Source organism: Mus caroli, chromosome 7 (assembly GCF_900094665.2).
Source record: "Mus caroli chromosome 7, CAROLI_EIJ_v1.1, whole genome shotgun sequence".
Taxonomy (NCBI): domain Eukaryota; kingdom Metazoa; phylum Chordata; class Mammalia; order Rodentia; family Muridae; genus Mus; species Mus caroli.
Genome location: NC_034576.1, coordinates 70,995,280 through 71,013,775, shown reverse-complemented (window position 1 = coordinate 71,013,775; position 18,496 = coordinate 70,995,280). Strand labels below are relative to the sequence as shown.

General features: G+C 47.7%; 1 protein-coding gene across 3 annotated transcripts in view; it reads right to left on the bottom strand.

Moving 5' to 3' along the window:
- The window catches only part of Fam169b (family with sequence similarity 169 member B), an 81,298-nt gene that overhangs the window by 45,615 nt on the left and 17,187 nt on the right, over positions 1 to 18,496 (bottom strand). For all 3 annotated transcript variants that reach the window (XM_021167236.2, XM_021167234.2, XM_021167235.2), the window contains exons 2-3: positions 12,622 to 12,752; positions 8,786 to 8,885 (exon numbers count right to left, since the gene is read on the bottom strand). In XM_021167236.2, coding sequence (XP_021022895.1) covers positions 8,786 to 8,885; positions 12,622 to 12,681 — 160 coding nt within the window. In that variant the 5' untranslated portion in view covers positions 12,682 to 12,752. The remainder of the gene's footprint in view (positions 1 to 8,785; positions 8,886 to 12,621; positions 12,753 to 18,496) is intronic.

The following is an 18,496-nucleotide window of genomic DNA, read 5'->3' as shown; positions in this document are numbered from 1 at the left end:
TGCTGGTCAATAATTTAAGGGGAGGGGAAAATACACCAGTTGACATAGCAACCGTCACATTGCATTACTCGGGCTACCATTTCCATACAGATGTTGTCCTTAAAGGAAAACACATCCCCCCCCCCCATGCCCGTGAACTTGGGTGCCTTTTGCCGTGAGAAGAAAACATCTGGCTTGCAGGACATTCACAGCCCCCTCTCCCAACATTTCTCAAGCTTCTCTTGCCTCAAGTGATTTTGTTTTTTCATGGGTCTAGATTTTTAACTCAAGGAAGATGGAGTTGAGGGAGGGCGTGGTGCCTAACTCCTGAAGTACAGTTGAACTAAGAAATTCCAGGGTAAGAAAAAAAAAAAAAATCTAGTCTATCTAGGAAAGGAACCTAAAAATTGCCAAGGTGGACCATGGCAAACTCACTAAGTTTCCCAGAGTTTCAGGAAGCACAGAGATGCAGACAGACACCCTAGTGGCACTAATAGAAACTTTTTGTGTGCACGGAAGCAAAGGCATCCCTATCCTTCAGGACAAAAGGCCCCACTCTAGACACTGTAAATATTTTCCTTGGCCTTCATAGTTTCCAAATACCAAAAGTCCCTCGGTATGAATGACATGTCTTCCTGGTATGCTCTTTCCCTCGGTTTAAATCCATCTCACAGTACGTAGCATAAATCAACAGCGAATGGAAGAGGAAAGCCCAAACCATGGCCAATAGAGCAGGTGTTCCCAAAACACGTGGTGTCGCTATGAGCAGTGCTTCCTCCACAGACCAAGGAAATCAAGATTCTGAGGGCCATAGAGCATCTTAGCTGCCCAAAGACGTGGATACCTACGAGGAAGCTGAGTTTCCAGCCAGAACTCACCCTCCTCTCGATTCCCTTAACTGGTCTGAACTATCTAAGTGGGGCTCCCACAGCCCCGCTTAGACGATTTGGTATGCCCCAGGATGATAGCAATCTTCGTATGATTTTTAAATACATACACCAGCTAAAACAGACAAATGCTAGGGCTACTACGTCACAGGAACCAACAGGGTTCCTGCCAACCCAGAGGATCCTCGAGGAGACATCCCATTCTACATGGAGGGAGCCTGGGGACAGAACAATTGTATTCCCTCCTCCACTGACTCTGCTACAAGGACAAAGCTGCCAGAGGCACCACCCATGAGTTTACTAGAGGCATAGAAACCATCCATCTGGAGAATCAAGTGGACAGGCTCATTCTGCGAAGAGAGCTGGAGTGATCCAGGTCCATCCCTCTCACCTCCTGTTAAGAAATCCACAGATCTACCCACTCTGTACCCAGTCTCCATCTCTAAGACCTCCATCGTCAAAGTCGAGATAGCCTGTTCAGGAGTGTGGGGTGCCTCAGAAAGGTCTTTCTGTTCTGAGAAAGCCCTCCAAGACCCTCTGGGGTGCAGCTCACATCTGACCCCCCCCCCCCCCCCCACACACACACACACACTTTTGCAAGCCAACCACCTGCCCCAAGGCAGCACAGCACTCTGGTCTTAGTGTTGCAATCTTCCTTGGACCAAGACAGCCCCTCAGAGGGCTGTCTACACAGAGGCTCTGGTTTCATCTGAATGTTTAGCTTGGCACTCGCTGTCACTGCAGGCTATAATGGACATGTTTTTCCAGGAAAAAAAAAAAATCATCATTTTTTTCAACTCCCTGCTTGTTTTTCTCAGGGTGCACATGACGTGCAATCACCAAACACTGTAAATAAATTAGTAGCAATTTCAAGAGTGAATGTTACGTTTGGTCACAAAACATCCTGGGAGCCAAGTGGGGAAGACAGACAGTCTCCTGAGAGAAGTCAATGTGTAGCCACGGCTGTTCACACCATCACCTCAGTCTCCCGTCTCCGGAAGTGTCTGGCTTGCTGTTTCTGAGCCTGGGCCACCACTGTGTCTCACAGCTCCCTGGATAGAAAGCCCAGGAACACGTGTCTGACATCCTCTTGGGTTGACAAACACCATGCAGAGCCAAAGTATCTGAGTGGCACTCCCTGCCTTCAGAGTGCTTCTGATCTACCCATGAAGATCAGCCACAAGGAGTGACCAGAGCCATGGGTGGTGACATGTACAGAGCTTCAAGCGGACGTGCCCCACGCGGAAGGGATACCTACAGAAGGAGTCCCACTCAGGAGAGAGTCGGGTTTCAGCCCTCTCCGACCCATGGTATAACTCTACTCCTTCCTACCACTGCTACCTCACAGACCATGCAGAAAAAGACCCCAGTTGATCTCACCTGACACCATTTCTTCTAAATAACCAAGCTTGGTGCCAGCATAGGACCCGATCTAAACCTCCTTCATCCTCATCTTCATCCACACCCTAGTGTGCTCTTTCCCACTGCTTCCCCTAGTTGTGCCAGGCTAGCCCACTGCACCCCTGACCTGGCTACTGGCAGCCTCCAGGGATGACCATTCTGTCATAGCCAACGTTCCTTCCAACCACCCGACAGTCAATCTGCTGGGCACTGGAGAGTCCAAGCCAAGACCCTTGACTGCAGCCCTCATCCCACCCCACTCTCTAGAATATCACCACACATCTTTTGATCTCTGTGCTGTCTCTCCCACTCTTCCACCATGGCCTCCAGGGTAGAAGATACAACCAGGAACATAATAGGATAACTATAAAAAGAAACCTGGAATCCTTCAAAAAAACAGGGAACTGTTAAGATTCACAGGTAGGAGTGCCAGCTGCCAAAGCCCCCGTCCCTAAGCCCTACAGGTCACAGGTCACAGGAGCCCAGTGGTCTCTGTGAGCATGTAGAACAGATGTCATTATTGAGCTGGGCACCAGGAGGCAGGGACAGAGGGCCAAGGAAGTAGCAGTGGGCATCTTCTTGGAGTTCACACCCCTTGTGAACTTCTACTTTCCTGCCAAGGGCCATACATAGTTCTCCCTGACCCCAGTAACGCCATCTCATTCCAGGAACTTCCGTAGCACTCTGGTACTGTGTCTCTGTCACATGACTCAATTACAGAGTTTTATCAGCTTCTGGATAGTCTTTACCCTGCCAGCCTGCCAACTAACATCTTGCCACTTAGTTTAATTAATTAATTAAAAAGTATATAATGCAAACACTGTCAGAAAGAGAGCTAAAAAAAAAAAAAAAGAAAAAGAAAGAAAACCGCTGGGCGTGGTGGCGCACGCCTTTAATCCCAGCACTCTGGAGGCAGAGGCAGGCGGATTTCTGAGTTCGAGGCCAGCCTGGTCTACAGAGTGAGTTCCAGGACAGCCAGGGCTACACAGAGAAACCCTGTCTCAGGAAAAAAAAAAAAAAAAAACCTGACAAGGCTATCATCAAGTTTCTTGAGGGCTCTGACAGTGACGTGGCCCCACAGCTCCCAGAGAAGCCTGACATCTGACAGTGTCTCTGTCACAAAGGTGTGACTATAAAGGAGGCAAGTTGTATCCAATAGGGAAGGACCTATCTGCAGGCCCCCAAAAACCCTGTATGACTTTGGTGGGGAGGACCACACAACTGGATAAACTAGGTACATGCTCAAGTGAACCTCAGAGGAGATGGCAGACATAGACAGGACAGTTCCCAGAAGCTCAAGCTTGCAGGCCAGCAGGCCTGGCAGACTTGTGCAACAACAGAGACCCCGTCTCAAAGTAGAGACCAACACTCAAAGGCTGTCCTCTGACATCCACACACATTCTCTCTCTCTCTCTCTCTCTCTCTCTCTCTCTCTCTCTCTCTCTCTCTCTTGTTCACACACACACACACAAAGAGAGAGAAAGACAGACAGAAACAGAGAGGGATAGAAAGAAAAGGGAGGGACAGAGGAAAGGGTGGAAGGAAGAAAGGAAGGAAGGAAGGAAGGAAGGAAGGAAGGAAGGAAGGAAGGCAGGCAGGCAGGCTGGCTAGATGCAGATGTAGTCATGGTTTGAATACACTCGGCCCCGGGAGTGGCACTATTTGGAGGTGTGGCCTTGTTGGAGTAGGTGTGTCACTGTGAGTGTGGGTTTTAAGACCCTCATCCTAGCTGCCTAGAAGTCAGTCTTCCTCTAGCAGCCTTCAGATGAAGACACAGAACTCTCAGCTCTGCCTGCACCATGCCTGCCTGGATGCTGTGATGTTATTGCCTTGGTGATAATGGACTAAACCGCTGAACCTGTAAGCCAGCCCCAAATAAATGTTGTCCTTATAAGAGTTGCTTTTGTCATAGTGTCTGTTCACAGCAGTAAAGCCCTAACTAAGACAGGATAGAACAGAACCCCAAAACAAATGTCAAATACCTGGCAGGCTTAGAGGATCATCCTCACCTCCAAGGCAAATGGCTCTAGACTCACAGAATTATCCCACGGCTGCCAGAACCTAAAACTATGATTCTGGGATTGAAACCTACTCTTCCCAAGAACAGAGGAAGCCAGGGACAGACTAGAAAGAGCAGGCGACACCGTGGCTTTGAGAAAGTGTCAGGCATGACTGTAAAGGTTCCTGCATGATCCACTTTTCGGAAGAAACATTACAGAAGCCACAGCCACAACAGCCAGAGAATGAGAAACAGGAAAGGAGGGAACTCCAAACTTGAAGAGAACCATCCTGTGAGGAGACCACACCCACCCACCCACCTGGACGGCCCAGATGTGGGAGGCACCAGGTCAGAAAGGAGACACATGGCAGGCAGACTAGCATGGTCTGCCCTATAGCCCGAGCTGTCCCAAAAAATGGAACAGGCCAGCCCAGGATGCAGGGACCAGAGCTTCACAGATGCAATGACTGTACACTACCCGTCCTCTTCTCAGCCTGGCTACCCACAAGGCTTCACAGCTATACAGACCAAAGTCTTAGGAAGAGCCATGCTCTCACCCCAGCTCAAGACATCACATCGGGCTAGAGCCTGCTCCCTCCTGATTTAAAGTAGGATTAGTAGTTAGTAAAGCAAGACACAGTCTCAGGAAGTGAAAACAAAATATTTAGAATTGAATGGTTGATAAATTTAAGTTGAGCTAAGTTGATGGATTTAGGATTGAAATAGAATTATTCAAAGATGATCCATTTTCTCCTTGTGAAAGGCAGCCACAGTGGCTAAAACTTACTTTGCAGAGCCCTGGACCTTCAAAGGCTATCTTCTAGTTGTTTATTCATTTGTATGTGTGGTGTGAGTGTGTGTGTGTGTGTGTGTGTGTGTGTGTGNGAGAGAGAGAGAGAGAGAGAGAGAGAGAGAGAGAGAGAGATGAGTGTGTATGGTGTGAATGTGAGAGTGTTGGTGTGAATGTATGAGTGTGCTCTGTGTGTTTGTGTGTGTTGTAAGGTTTGTGAGTTGTGGTGTGTGATTGTGTTTGTAAGTGTGTGTGAGTATAATGTGAGTGTGTGTGTGCGTACATGCAGAAGTCAGAAGTGGCATCAGATCCTTGGGCCCAGAGTCAGGGGAGCATGTGGGGCACCTGGCTGGTTTATGCTGAATCCAGACTTTGGTAGAAGCTTGAGTATCTGCCAAGCCATCTCTCCTGCTCCCACATTGAGATTTGGGTCCCCAAATCCCTTATCTGCAGCCTGGTCTCCTCAGTCATTGCCCCAGCCCTCCTTTGGTCTCCTAAACACATGGACAAATGCCATCTGCTACAGACATGGCCCGACCAGCAAAAGAGGTCATTAGAAACACTGTCTTCCCTTCCCGCAGCACTAGACCACAGCTGGCTCCTGGCATCTCCCCTTGATAGAATGGCTACCTTCTTTCTTACCCAGGATGGCCACATGGCCCCGCCCCAGCCTACCCCTGATCAGCTGCTGTTTTGATAAGCACTTTGGGAGCTGTAGAGGAACAACCTCCCAGTTGGTGTAGTTCAGAGTCAAACTAGCCTGCCTGTGGTGTGGCAAGCTGAATGTGCTGCGGGACACAATTCCAGCTCACAGAGTCTGGCCAAACGTAAATGTGCAAGCATATCCCTCTGAAATCGCGTGTTTCTCTCACACAATGTACATGCAAAGATGTAGACCAAGGTTTGTGCTGCTCGACTCTGGGAAAACTGCTCACTGCTGGAACTGCCCCAAAGCATCATATTTTCTGCCATAAGTCATTCGGTTTCCACAAATACCCTGGGAAGCATAAATTGTTCTCCATTTTGTAAATGGCAAACCTGATGCTCAGAGAAGCCAGATAGCCCAGCTGACACATGCATGACTTCCTGACGCTTCACTTGACATCCAAATCCATGCTCATCCTACAGCATAGTCAAGACACAGGAAGAAACAAGAAAAGCCAAGGCCACCGGGGGCAGGAATCATGGCTCCTAGGGTGAGTGCTTCGGATTTAATAAAGATGGGGAAGTCACCTTTCATTTGGCATGAGGACTTATTTTGTATAGCCATAAACACTTGAGATTAATTAATAATAAATAAGGGAAATAAAACAAGAGAAAGTATATAAAGGCCCTTGAGAAGCTAAGAAAGGGGGGCTGGGTACCTATGTCTACTTCCCCCTAGGGAATATCAACCAGCTGCTATGTAGAAAATCAGAATAAATGTTCACAAGCAGCAGAGACAAGAGACCCTGTCTCCGAAGTCACCTTTAGGCAGACCACAACTGCAATTCCCTACAGGGAAAATGGTGGCCGGTGTCATCACCCACATCTGAGCAAGATGCCAGCAGCATCAACTGCTTGCCACTGGGGAACTCGCCCTTCCAGGATGTTTTTCATTTGCTTACAGACTTATCGGAAGTCACTGTAATGGAGTCAACCGGCTTATCAATAATTAACTCACACACCGTTATCAATAATTAACTCATATGCAGGGCCGATCAAACAGCTTCGGATCCCTTTAGCTTCCATTTATTAAACCTGCATCCGCCTTCACCAGCATGCAAAGATAATGGCACAGGACAAAGATAAAGGTACCGGAGCCAGCAATCCCCTTCTCCAAAGACACAACTTAGCCCAAGGGTAAGGGACCCACTGACTGGGCAGAGCTGTGAAGAGCCCTTCTACTCTAGGGTCTGCAACCTTCTAGTTCCACATCTCTCTTCAGAGAGATGTGCACTCTCTGAAGACCTCAAGACCCCTTCTAAAGGAGTGCACCGGGGCATCAAGCACTCCTCTGGAATCTACAACAATGCAGCCAGCAACAATGGAGCCCGCAGCATCAGGAAGTCAACCGGAAACTTTATTTAAAGCATTTTTATATATGAGCGTGGGGCCCCAAAATGAGACAGTCTGCATGATGTAAACATACAATGGATTCTTAGAAATCTGTTTCCCATTTGCACTGTACTTAATTTTCTGTTGCCTTTTAAGAATGTACCCTGATCCATATTCATATGTGCTAAGGAATCTCACTCAGTGGAACGAGGGACACTCTGAGCCTAAACTCCAGGCAGACAGTCAGGTGACACGCAAAAGCATTTCTCCAGGAGAGGTGGAGAGCTGGAACGTTCCTCCTTTGAAAACAGTTAAAGAACTAAAATCTCAAAATGCTGGCATTTCATGAGGCCTAACTAGTTTAAAAGTGTATTACCAGTGTACTATGACTATTACTTGCAACCCTTGGCATTGCAAAGGCAAAATAAACAAGAAAAATGCCTCGAAGGATTGCTTGTTATGAGGTCAGAAGTCAGGTGCCTCCCACCAGCTCGCTGGTGCACTGGGTTCGGGTAGACCAACCTGCTAGATCTCCTCCCAGCAAGACTTTCTTTTGTTTGGTTGGTTTGGTTTGCTTTGTTTTGTTTTGTTTTGTATTTCGAGACAGAGTTTTTCTGTATAGCTCTGGCTGTCCTGGAACTCTATAGACCAGGCTGACCTTGAACTCAGAAATCTGCCTGCCTCTGTCTCCCAAGTACTGGGATTAATAAAGGCGTGCGGAAGGCTGGCTTGCCAGCAGTCTCCATGCTTCTGCCTAAGGCACAATTGACCTCCAGAGGACTCACTCCATGAAGCAGAAACCTGCCACAGATAGTCTCTCCATAATTTGGGAGAGGGTAAATGAGTCACAGACCAAACTGTCGCCGTCAGAAACAGAACCCCCACCCAACTGTCACTCTGCAAAAATCGGGCCCTTCCGTGCTCTAGCTGAAGGCCTCTGGCAAGTCACTTGAGCAGTGTGAGGCCCTCGTTTGTTACATTTGGAGAAGAAAATGGCCCCTTCATTCCACAAGGTCATGGGAATGTCCCCTAGTGTCCCATCCAGTGCCCACAGCTCTGGAACTTCTGTTAATGGGAACAGCAAGAGTGAGCCCCAAAGCAGCTCTGGGTAGGGACTGTGGTCAGAGATATGCAAAATGATTCATGTCTCAAAAGAGATAAATAAGAATGGACCGCTGCATCCCTAGACATTGAAAATCCCCATACATTGTATACCACAAAGTCAAGATTCCCATTTTTAAAATCCAGGGTTCACTGGGCAGTAGTGGCATGTGTCTTTAATCCCAGCACTTGGGAGGCAAAGGCAAGCAGATCTCTGTTGGTTTTGGGACCAGCCTGGTCTATATTTCAAGTTCCAGGGCACTGAGGGATACACAGAAACGCTGTCTCAAAACAACAAAAAAACAAAAACAAAACTTCAACAACAACAAAAATCAGGCTCTATGTGCAGCTTGGTCATAGACACCATATCCATTAATAACTACCAACATGGGGCTGGAGAGTTGACTCAATTAAGAGCACTGGCTGCTCTTCCAGAGGACACCAGGTTCAATTCCCAGCACCCACACAGCAGCTCACAACTGTCTGCAACTCCAGTTCCAGGGGCTCTGACTCCCTCACACAGGCAGACATGCAGGTAAAACACCAGTACACATAAATGAACAAATCAATAAAAAAAAAAAAGCTACCAACCTGTCTTTGTGTCCTGGGGACTAACCAAACCCAGTATTTTATGTTGAGGTTCATCACGGTACATCGTGCAAAAACAAAGAGATGAAGCCTCAAGTCTGACCTAAAAAAAAAAAAAGGCAGATGAAATTATTGTTCTGCTCTCTCACGTCACTGAGGCAGGGGAATGACTTGCAATTACTCAGCCAAGTGCTCACAGGAGCCCTGTTAGCAGGATGCAGGAAGGGCAGAGAAGGAAGCTTTAGCCACCCTAGATATGGTCTTGCACTCTCTCTCTCTCTCTCTCTCTCTCTCTCTCTCTCTGTGTGTGTGTGTGTGTGTGTGTGTGTGTGTGTGTGTGTGTGTGTGTGACTCCTTCTCCATCCTGGACCTCCATAGACCTCAACCTGCAAGGCTGACAGCCTCACTCCACCTCACACAGACAACTATGGTGGTGTTCTCATCTTCTCGAGAGCCATGGTAGCCGCTCAGTAGATTGAGCCCAGGCTGTACCGCCCCCCACCTCCACCCCACATAGATGCTCCTGCTGTCTGTGACCCTGGCACCAGCTCTGAAAGCAGCCGTGAAAATGTGTCCTCTGTCTGAGCCCTCCAGGCTCAGTCCTGTCCTTAAGCCCAAAGACTCAGTCCCAGGAGGTTTTGCTAGTCATCGGGAGGAACCAGATCACCTCTGAGGGCCACATCTAAGGCCCTCTTTGTAAACATCCAACCCTCTGCTCCCAGCTCCTGACACAAGAAGGTCAATACATTCCATGACCAACTTTGTTTTGAAAACTGAGACTATAGGAAAATTAGAGAAGAATGTGCAGCTGGGCCAGGCAGGCAGGTTCTTGTAAAAATCAGACCACCACTGTTACAGAGAACTGTTTCCTGGCAAATCCCGGGGGTGGGGTGGGGGGTAGGGACTGGCAACTATCTTGGGACCTCCCTCTTTCAGAGTGACCTATCCCAGGTTTTTTAAAGCAGGCAAAAATCTCAGCATTTGAAATGATGGGGAAGGAAGATTGCAAGTTCTTGAGCCAGTCTGGGCTACACGGCAAAACCCTGGATCAAAAATAAATAAATAAATAAATAAATAAATAAATAAATAAATAAATAAAAAATTAAAATTAAAAAATGCATGTGGAAAGTAAAAATGTAAAAATAAAGAAACACATTAACATGTTTATAGCAGTTAACCCCACATGGCTTTGCTCCCTCCGTCTTTCATTGTAGGCCTTAAACACCATACAAATGAACATGTGTGTTTTTTAAACCAGAAAAAAAATCAGCAAGTATTTTAAATGCAACGTCAAGACAAGAAAAAAATTAATTGTGAAACGAAGAAAGTCAAGACATGGTGTCTCCTCAAACCACTTCCTCATCGCTCCTTTCAGCCAGAGAATCTTTGGATAGCAAAAGTCCCTGCTGTGTCAGCTGCGAGGAGGCTCACTCCTGGTGAGCAGGATTCAGTGTGCCAAATAGCACCCTGCTCCCTGCCCCTGTCCCTGCCCCTGTGTCCCTACTCACTGCTAAATAGTAGAGATCCAAATGATGGGTTTCACCTAGCTCCATTCTCTTTAGGAAAGGAGGAAGTAAGGAGTCATGTTGGCATGTCATCTCACCTTCAAACATCTTCATGTCAGCAACTTCCTGTTTTTGTTAGTAACCTTAGCCTTATCCCTTCGATGAGTATGCTGCATGTTGGGGTTTATTTTTCTAAGTTATTCATAAGTATGAGTGTTGTAACAGCAGATTGTGGAAGCTGTGTCCAAAAACAAACAAACAAACGAAAAAACCTGGGGACACAGCTCTTCTTGCATCTCTCAAGCTCCCCCTGGCCACCAGCACCCAGAGATCAGTGTCCGATGGAGTCCTGTGTCTTTCTCCTACATCACCACTAGGGGGCGCTAAGAGCACACAAGGCCAGCAAGCGCCCACTGGGGCTCAACAGCTTGAGGTCCCTCAATACCCCAATACCTTGAGGGTATTCTTCTAAGAGGGATTTGCCTGTTAGCTCCGGACCTCCAAAATCTCAAGGAAGCCATGGTTTATAACTGCATTACGCCGCTGTTTTCGTTAACTCTGGTACAAAAAGACGTCCCTCTACTAGCTCTGCCTGCCAGCCAGATCACAACCATTTCTGGCAGGAGTGAAATGATCCACACTTAAAACAAATGTGGATACTGCCTACTGTGAGGAAAACAGTCTTAGACAGTCGGGGTAGAAGAGGGCACGGCCAGAGAAATGCAAACTTGGTAAGCAGGAGGGCCTGAGTTTACTCCCGCCATAGCATACACAAAAAGACAGGTAACGAAAAAACAAAAACAAAAAACAAAACACAGCTGGGCAGTGGTGGCACATACCTTTAATCCTAGCACTTGGGAGGCAGAGGCAGGTGGATTTCTGAGTTCGAGGCCAGCCTGGTCTAAAAAGTGAGTTCCAGGACAGCCAGGGCTATACAGAGAAACCCTGTCTTAAAAAAAAAAAAAAAAAGACAGGTAAGATGGCACACAGCATGCTTGATGCTTGTAAACCCAGCGCTGGGGAAATAGTGAGAGGCCTTGTCTCAAAACACAAAGCAGATTGTATATTGTATATAAATGCACTCTGAGGTTGTCCTCGAGAGTCTACACATATGCATACACATTGACATGTTCATACATGTGTACATATGCAGGCACACACACCAACATATACACCAACACACACGTAACACATTATTTTTAAATCTTGCCACCATCCCAACGAATAGAATTTCTAGTTTTCTGTGTGTCCTCTTGCAGAACCTATTCACAATGCACAGAACCTCAGCAACACAAAAATATTGTAAGTGACACGGCTTCACTCCACGTCAAATGTCAGAACTGAATCAAACCTTGGAGGGCAGACATGGGCTACTCCCTCCCTTTAAAATGAAGACGCTGAGATTCAGCTGGGCATACACGAGCTCATTTAACCCTCGTGCCAGCCCCACAAGGAAAGTGGTGCAATGCCCTGAATTCAGTGAGAACAACAAGAGAGGAGAAAATCCTTGAGGACCGAGCTCGTCCGGGGTAGAAATGGGATTCCCACAGGTTATCTGGCCCACAGCTCACCAACTGGACCCACCAACAATATGAATAAAGACACAGAAACTCTTACACATTTTAAAGCTTAAGCCTTTAACTTGGGCTCAGTCCCAGCTATGCTAACCTGACCAATTCTGGCTTACATCCCACCCCACGGCCAGTCCCGCTAGATCCACACTCAGAACTTCAGGTTCCTAGTGAAGGGTTTCCTTGGCATCAACACAGAATCTGTTAGGGTAAAGTGTGGAAAGGTGTATCTCTGAGGAACAGCGCAGAGCTAAAGGCCCATCACCAGTCTGACAATTAATAAATATTCATCCTTCTGTACCTGCTGATTGGCTTTAACAAAGATCTGCCAGCCAATAGTAAAGCAGGAAGCGGAGGGGCGGAACTTCCGGGCAGAGAAAGGGCTCTGGGGGAAGAAATCAGAAGCGAGAGATTCAGCCAGAGGGGGTGGTGGATGGAGAGTTCAGAGAACAAGAGATGTAGACCTGGCTATGCGGTAGGACGTAGGCCAGAATTAGTCAGGTTAGAATAGCTGGGAGAGAGCCCAAGTTAAAAGCCTAAGCTTTAAAATATATAAAGAATTTCTGGGTCTTTATTTATAGAGCTGGGGGGCGGGGGAGTCCGGGTAAGTACCTTTATAGGAATTCTTTCGTATTCCCTCCAGAAGTTTCGTTTAATCAATGTGTTGGTCTTTGTTCTTCTAAATCTGAGATGTTGTTTCTATGACACCTCTCTTTCTACCTTAGATTGGACAGAGCCCTCCTCTAAGAAAAGTTACACATACCTGCTCCCCAGTGGAAAGGGAGATAACCTCTGCTGAGGTCTGGGCTCCTTCCCTGAGCATCTCATAGTAAGCCTCAGCTGCTGCCTGATAGCCCTCCGCGTCATCCTCCAGGATGTCCACAGGGTAAGCCTCTGTAGGAGGAAAAAAAAAAAAAAAAAAACAAAACGGGATAAAATTAATTTTACACTGTCACTAAAAGGAACGTTAATTCAATTTTTGGTTTGTTTGTTTGTTTTTTCAAGACAGGTTTTCTCTACATAGTCCTGGCTGGCCTGTAGCTCAGACTATAGACCAGGCTAGCCTCAAACTCACAGAGATCTAGCTGCCTGCCTCTGCCTCCGGAGCACTGTGATTAAAGGCTTGCACTTGGCCATTTCAAGGGTTTTTGGTTGGTTGGTTTTGGTTTTGGTTTTGGTTTTGGTTTTGGTTTTGGTTTTACGAGACAGGGTTTCTCTGTATAGCCCTGGCTGTCCTGGAACTCACTTTGTAGACCAGGCTGGCCTCGAACTCAGAAATCTGCCTGCCTCTGCCTCCCGAGTGCTGGGATTAAAGGCGTGGGCCACCACGCCTGGCTTATTTCAAGTTTTTAAAGGAATAGTTTGGTTCAACAATCATGGTCAGGACTGGGGAGATGACTCAGTAAAGGGCTCGCCATGCAAACAGGAAGACCTGAGTTCCATCCCCAAACGCCACCAAAAAAAAAAAAAAAAAAAACGAACTTGTCATCCACGCCCTAGGGAGGCAGACAATGGCCAGCTTTCTCTAATCAAATAGTTCCAGGCCCGTGAAAGGTTTTGTCTTCAAAAAACAAGGTAGATAGTGGATGACGCCTGAGGTTGACCCCTGGCTTCCACATGCATGTACACACATCAGCACATATATGAACACATACCTACATGGATCTGCACACATATAAACACATAGATGCAAAAAAAAAATCAAAAAATTATGTTCACCCATTCCCTCAGACTGTTTTAAACCCCCCAGTCACACACTCGAAACACACTCGAAGTGATTTCCCATCCCATCCTCACTGTGCTCTCAGGGGCAGTGAACACAAGCAGGTTCCTTGAAGGCAAAGAACGGCTGGCTGCAACTTAGATGCTTCTGTCACTTGTGACTTAAGGTACCCGTTTCCTAGTTTATGGTCATTATACAAGTTCCTAGGGTTCCCCCCTTGTCCCCACCGCCAGGCACTGAGGGCGCAGTGGCTTGTGAGTATAGGATCACATCCTTCTACCCCCTTGCAAAGAAATTAATCTAAGGTGTTTTGCAACAGTCCTTGTATCTCTTTCCCATGCCATCTCTGACAGAAACAGAACCCCTGAATAATCATACAAATTGGCAGCGTCCAGTTCTTGGAAGCAGCAATCAGTTGCCCCTTCTGCAGTGAGCAAAAAAGATGTTGCCTGCCTCTGGCTGACATCCACACGCACAGGGACTCAGGGTTTTTTCTGTGGACCACACCCCATCTCTCTGATTCACCTCCTGGCCTCCTATGAGGGGAGCCATCTTCCTCCTTCCCTCCCCTTAATCCTCCACCTAATCCACCTATCTTCCTCTCACAGAGATGAACCTGGACAGGCAGTCCAGCTTCCAGCCTCTGTGGCTTCTCAGGTTCCCATTCTCTCTGGAGAGCCATTGTTTCCGGAAGCCACTCTGAGGATCCCAAATGCCGTTGATAGCAAAACGCTCAAGCCTTCAGTTCACTCCATTTCCTAGGAGGAATTTTTACCTCTGCCAATCAGCTCCTGGCGGGGGAACTCAAAGGCATACAAGCTGCCAAGGTTAGTGGATAGGGGCATGGTTGCCTCCGCCCAAACTCTCAGCCCCACTTTCCTGGGTGCAATGTTGTGGGTGCACGGGTTGTCCAGAGCTGATTAGAGGCAGACAACTTCTCTGTTGGGAGGCCCTGCATCCATGGATTTAACCAACCATGGACTGAAATGCTGGAGCGTGTGGGTGGGAGACTGCACAGGGCCTGTACAGATGCCCTTATCATGACTACCTAAGGAGTAAAATGTAGCAACTGCTTCTATGACTTTTACTTGTATTAGGAACTCCAAGTCACCGCTAGACTAGAGTATCCAGGAATACATGCATAGGCTGCACACAAATGAGCCATCTGGCAAGGGGCCTGAGCATGCGCAGATTCGGGTGTCTAAAGGCTATCTTTGAACCAGTCACCAGTGGAATACTGAAGAAAAACTGGACATTCTTCCACTACTCAATTTTTTTATGAAGCATGAGTATAACCACACACGTATACACACACAATGTCCTTAGAAGTACACTGTCAGAAGATTTAAAAATAAAGACATCAAGGGTTGGTGGTTTATTTGATAGCAGTGGCTAAGTGAACACAAAAGGGGTATGTCTTTATAGAGCCAAGATCTTCGATTGGTGAAGAAGTCACACGTGCCTCAAGGAAGTCCAGCACGATCAGCAATTCCTTTAGCAACGGTGCAGGCCTGCAGACGCCATGCCCAGGCAGACCTGCCCCACTTCCTTATTTAGATTGTCCTGACTCTGTGCAGGAGTCAGATGGACCCCAAGGACATCAAATGACCCAGAGACTGTTTCGAGTCTGTCACAGAGACAAACTCAGCCTACACCTGTCCTCTGGTCCTCCCCTCACTCAGATCAAGGTCTCACCCTCCCATCCATCTAATCTCCATCCATACATAATTAACAGTGACAACTTTCTCTGGGTTCCAGTTGCCAAGAGACAGCTGAGTGACCAGCCTTCTCTCACTGTATCCTGGTTGCCCCCAATTTACAGGGAAGGAAGGTGTCATTAGAGAGAATAAGGAAACATGGACCTAGCTAGGCCTGTCTGCTTCCAAGCTCTGGATAAAGCATTCAGATTAGGTCAAGTGTTTAAGTCAAAGCTCTCCATCATTACAGCAGGGCACCCAATGGGCTCCGGTAGCCCCTACACTCCAATCCCTGCAACTCCATTCTCAAGGCTGACAGGACACAGCCAGCATTCCTAATGAGCCTTCCTTAAACTCCCTCCTCCCCCCCGCCCCCCCCCACACACACACACAAAAACAAGATCAAGGACTGTATGAGACATTGAGACCTAAGTTCAAATACCACCTGTGATGGTTTGTACATACAGGGCCCAGGGAGTTACTGGCTCTATTACAGGGTGTGGCCCTGTTAGAGTAGGCCTAGTCTTGTTAGCGTAGGAGTTTCACTGTAGGTGTGGGCTTTAAGACACTCATTTTAGCTGCCTGGAAACCAGTATTCTGCTAGGAGCCTTCAGATGAAGACATAGAACTCTCAGCTCCTCCTACACTCTGCCTGCCTGGATGCTGCCATGTCCCCGCCTTGATGATAATGGACTGAACCTCTGAACCTGTAAGCCAGCCCCAATTAAATGTTGTCTTTTATAGGACTTGCCTTGGTCATGGTGTCTGTTCCCAGCAGTAAAACCCTGACTAAGGCACCACCTCAGCCTAGGACAGGAGCTGACATAGCCTGGCCACCTCTCTGTCCTATAGCCAAAACCCTTCCAACTTGTCCCTTGGTTTTGTCGTAGCTCTGTCACGTCCTAACTTATACACAATGAGAGCAGCTGGGGCTTGTGAAGCACAGCTCTGCTCCGCTCCCAGCCCCATGCTCAGGCCTTTCCCATAGGAAGCACTTAGGAAATGTGGGTGGCTGTCCCACGGAGCTTTCCATATTAACAGCTGTTCCACAGACTTGGTCACGTGGCTTCTCCTGAGTATGCAAGAAGATCTAATGAGCGTGCCAATAAATTAAGAGAAGCTAGCAGGTGAGCTGCTTGGACCTGGGGTACACTCTCATGCCACATTTGTCCCGTGGGTGCCAAGCTTCAGGATCGACCACTCTCAAGATACCCACCCTCCAGGAACACCAGCCTACGGGGCAGAGAGAGACCAGACCTGGATTTGTATTCTGTTTCTGAGCTTATGTTTTAGGAAAGATGCTCATCATATCTGGACCATCAATTCCCCTTGTGAGGTGTGGATTGCAGAACTGGCAAAGAATGCGTATTGATCAGCCCCATGGAGAAGCTGACCCTGTGCTCTTCAGGTTCCCTGGGAGAGGCACCCATCCAAGGCCACCACCATCCACACATCCAAGGCCACCAGGGCCAAGGCTAGGTGCTTGCCAACTAGTGGCATACTTTCTGATCATATGTGGTTAGGACAAACGTCATGAACGTGTTACACCCTGTTCACATCATGAGATCATTTACCCTGCAAGTTAAGACCCTACCCTCCGCCCTGAAAGAACTCGTGGGCAATGCCTCCAAGACACTGGCTGTCCACAAGAGAAAGTTGTGGTGGTTGGCCTCCCACAAAGGCCACAGGGGCAGATCTAAGAGGGTCTCGAAATCCTAACGCTTGCTGGAATTGTCAAGCCATGGCCCAGCCTGATTATCTCAAAACTGGGAGTCACTTTCTGTTGCGGGGCGGGGGTGGGGGGTGGGGGGCAGGAAACATAAATTAACCACTGTGGGTGTCATGAGACTGACTGCAGACCTCTCTCTATGGGGCAGAGTCATCAGGCAGAACACCTGGGGCGCCCTGCAACCTGGGCCACAACACCGCATCCATCCTAAATAGCCACCCCACACCCACTGTTGAGGAAAATGCTCCCTGCTCCCCCAAACTCAACAGCTCTCCTCTACACAGAAAATATTTATGTAAGCCTTATGGAAAACTAGGGGAGGGCTGGAGAGATGGCTCAGCGGGTAAGAGCACTGACTGCTCTTCCGAAGATCCTGAGTTCAAATCCCAGCAACCACATGGTGGCTCACAACCATCTGTAATGAGATCTGATGCCCTCTTCTTCCGGTGTGTCTAAAGACAGCTACAGTGTACTTACACATAATAAATAAATAAATCTTTAAAAAAATAATAACGTTGAAAACTTGGGGAACCTGAAAATTGAAGATTCACCAAGTAGAAGGGATAGATATCCAAAATGAACAGAAAAGGGGGGACTCTCCTCCTCCATCCCAGGAGGAAGCCAGGGCCCCACCCCATGGGGCCCTGGGAAGTAAATGGGTCGGGGCTGGGATAGGCCATTCTTGATTCTGGTGGTGGAAGACAGGCCCCTCCCCTGTGGGTTCCAGATGTGAGCCCCTGACGGGCCTTCATGGCTTGGACCGAACAGGAAATACTTTACCAAAGCCAAAAGAATGTAATCTCTGCAGCGTAACACTAAATGCTTTTATTAAAAAGGCATACAGTTGAAATACCTCACTGCAGACTGTAAAGAAGTTGAAATTCCTGGATAAAGCCCGGGTTTATGAATTCCCTTGAGCACATGCTGGCAGTATCACCCAAAAACCAAAAATAACGGTGCACATCAGAGTGTTGTTCTACAGAAACTATGGAGAAGGCTCGACATTCCCTTAGCAAAGCCTGAGTTCAGAGAGCTGCTCAGACTCTTGTCACCCACAGCCCAGCAAGGCAGCCGCCACTCAATCCAGCCCAGAAATGCATGGTCCTTGGACCATAAACAGCAACGCTCGTTAACACAGACGTCGGTGGGCTCAACGCACGGGCTCAACGCACAGACTCAGTACGCAGTATGCACAAGACTCTCCCCCCCCCATACTCCCTTACCACAAATTGCAGGGAAACGCTTTCATTTTTGGCAAAGCACCATTTTTCTAAGATGAGACTATTATCCTGAGACACACCAAGGAAATATTTCAAATTTTACTAATCCCGGTCTTACAAACTTGGCTTTATTGAAAAGCACTACCTGGCAGTAACTATGGGGCATTATGTCATTGGAAAAGCTGGCTGTAGTAACTCGGGATTTTCTTTCTTTTCCCTCTCTCTCTCTCTCTCTCTCTCTCTCTCTCTCTCTCTCTCTCTCTCTCTCT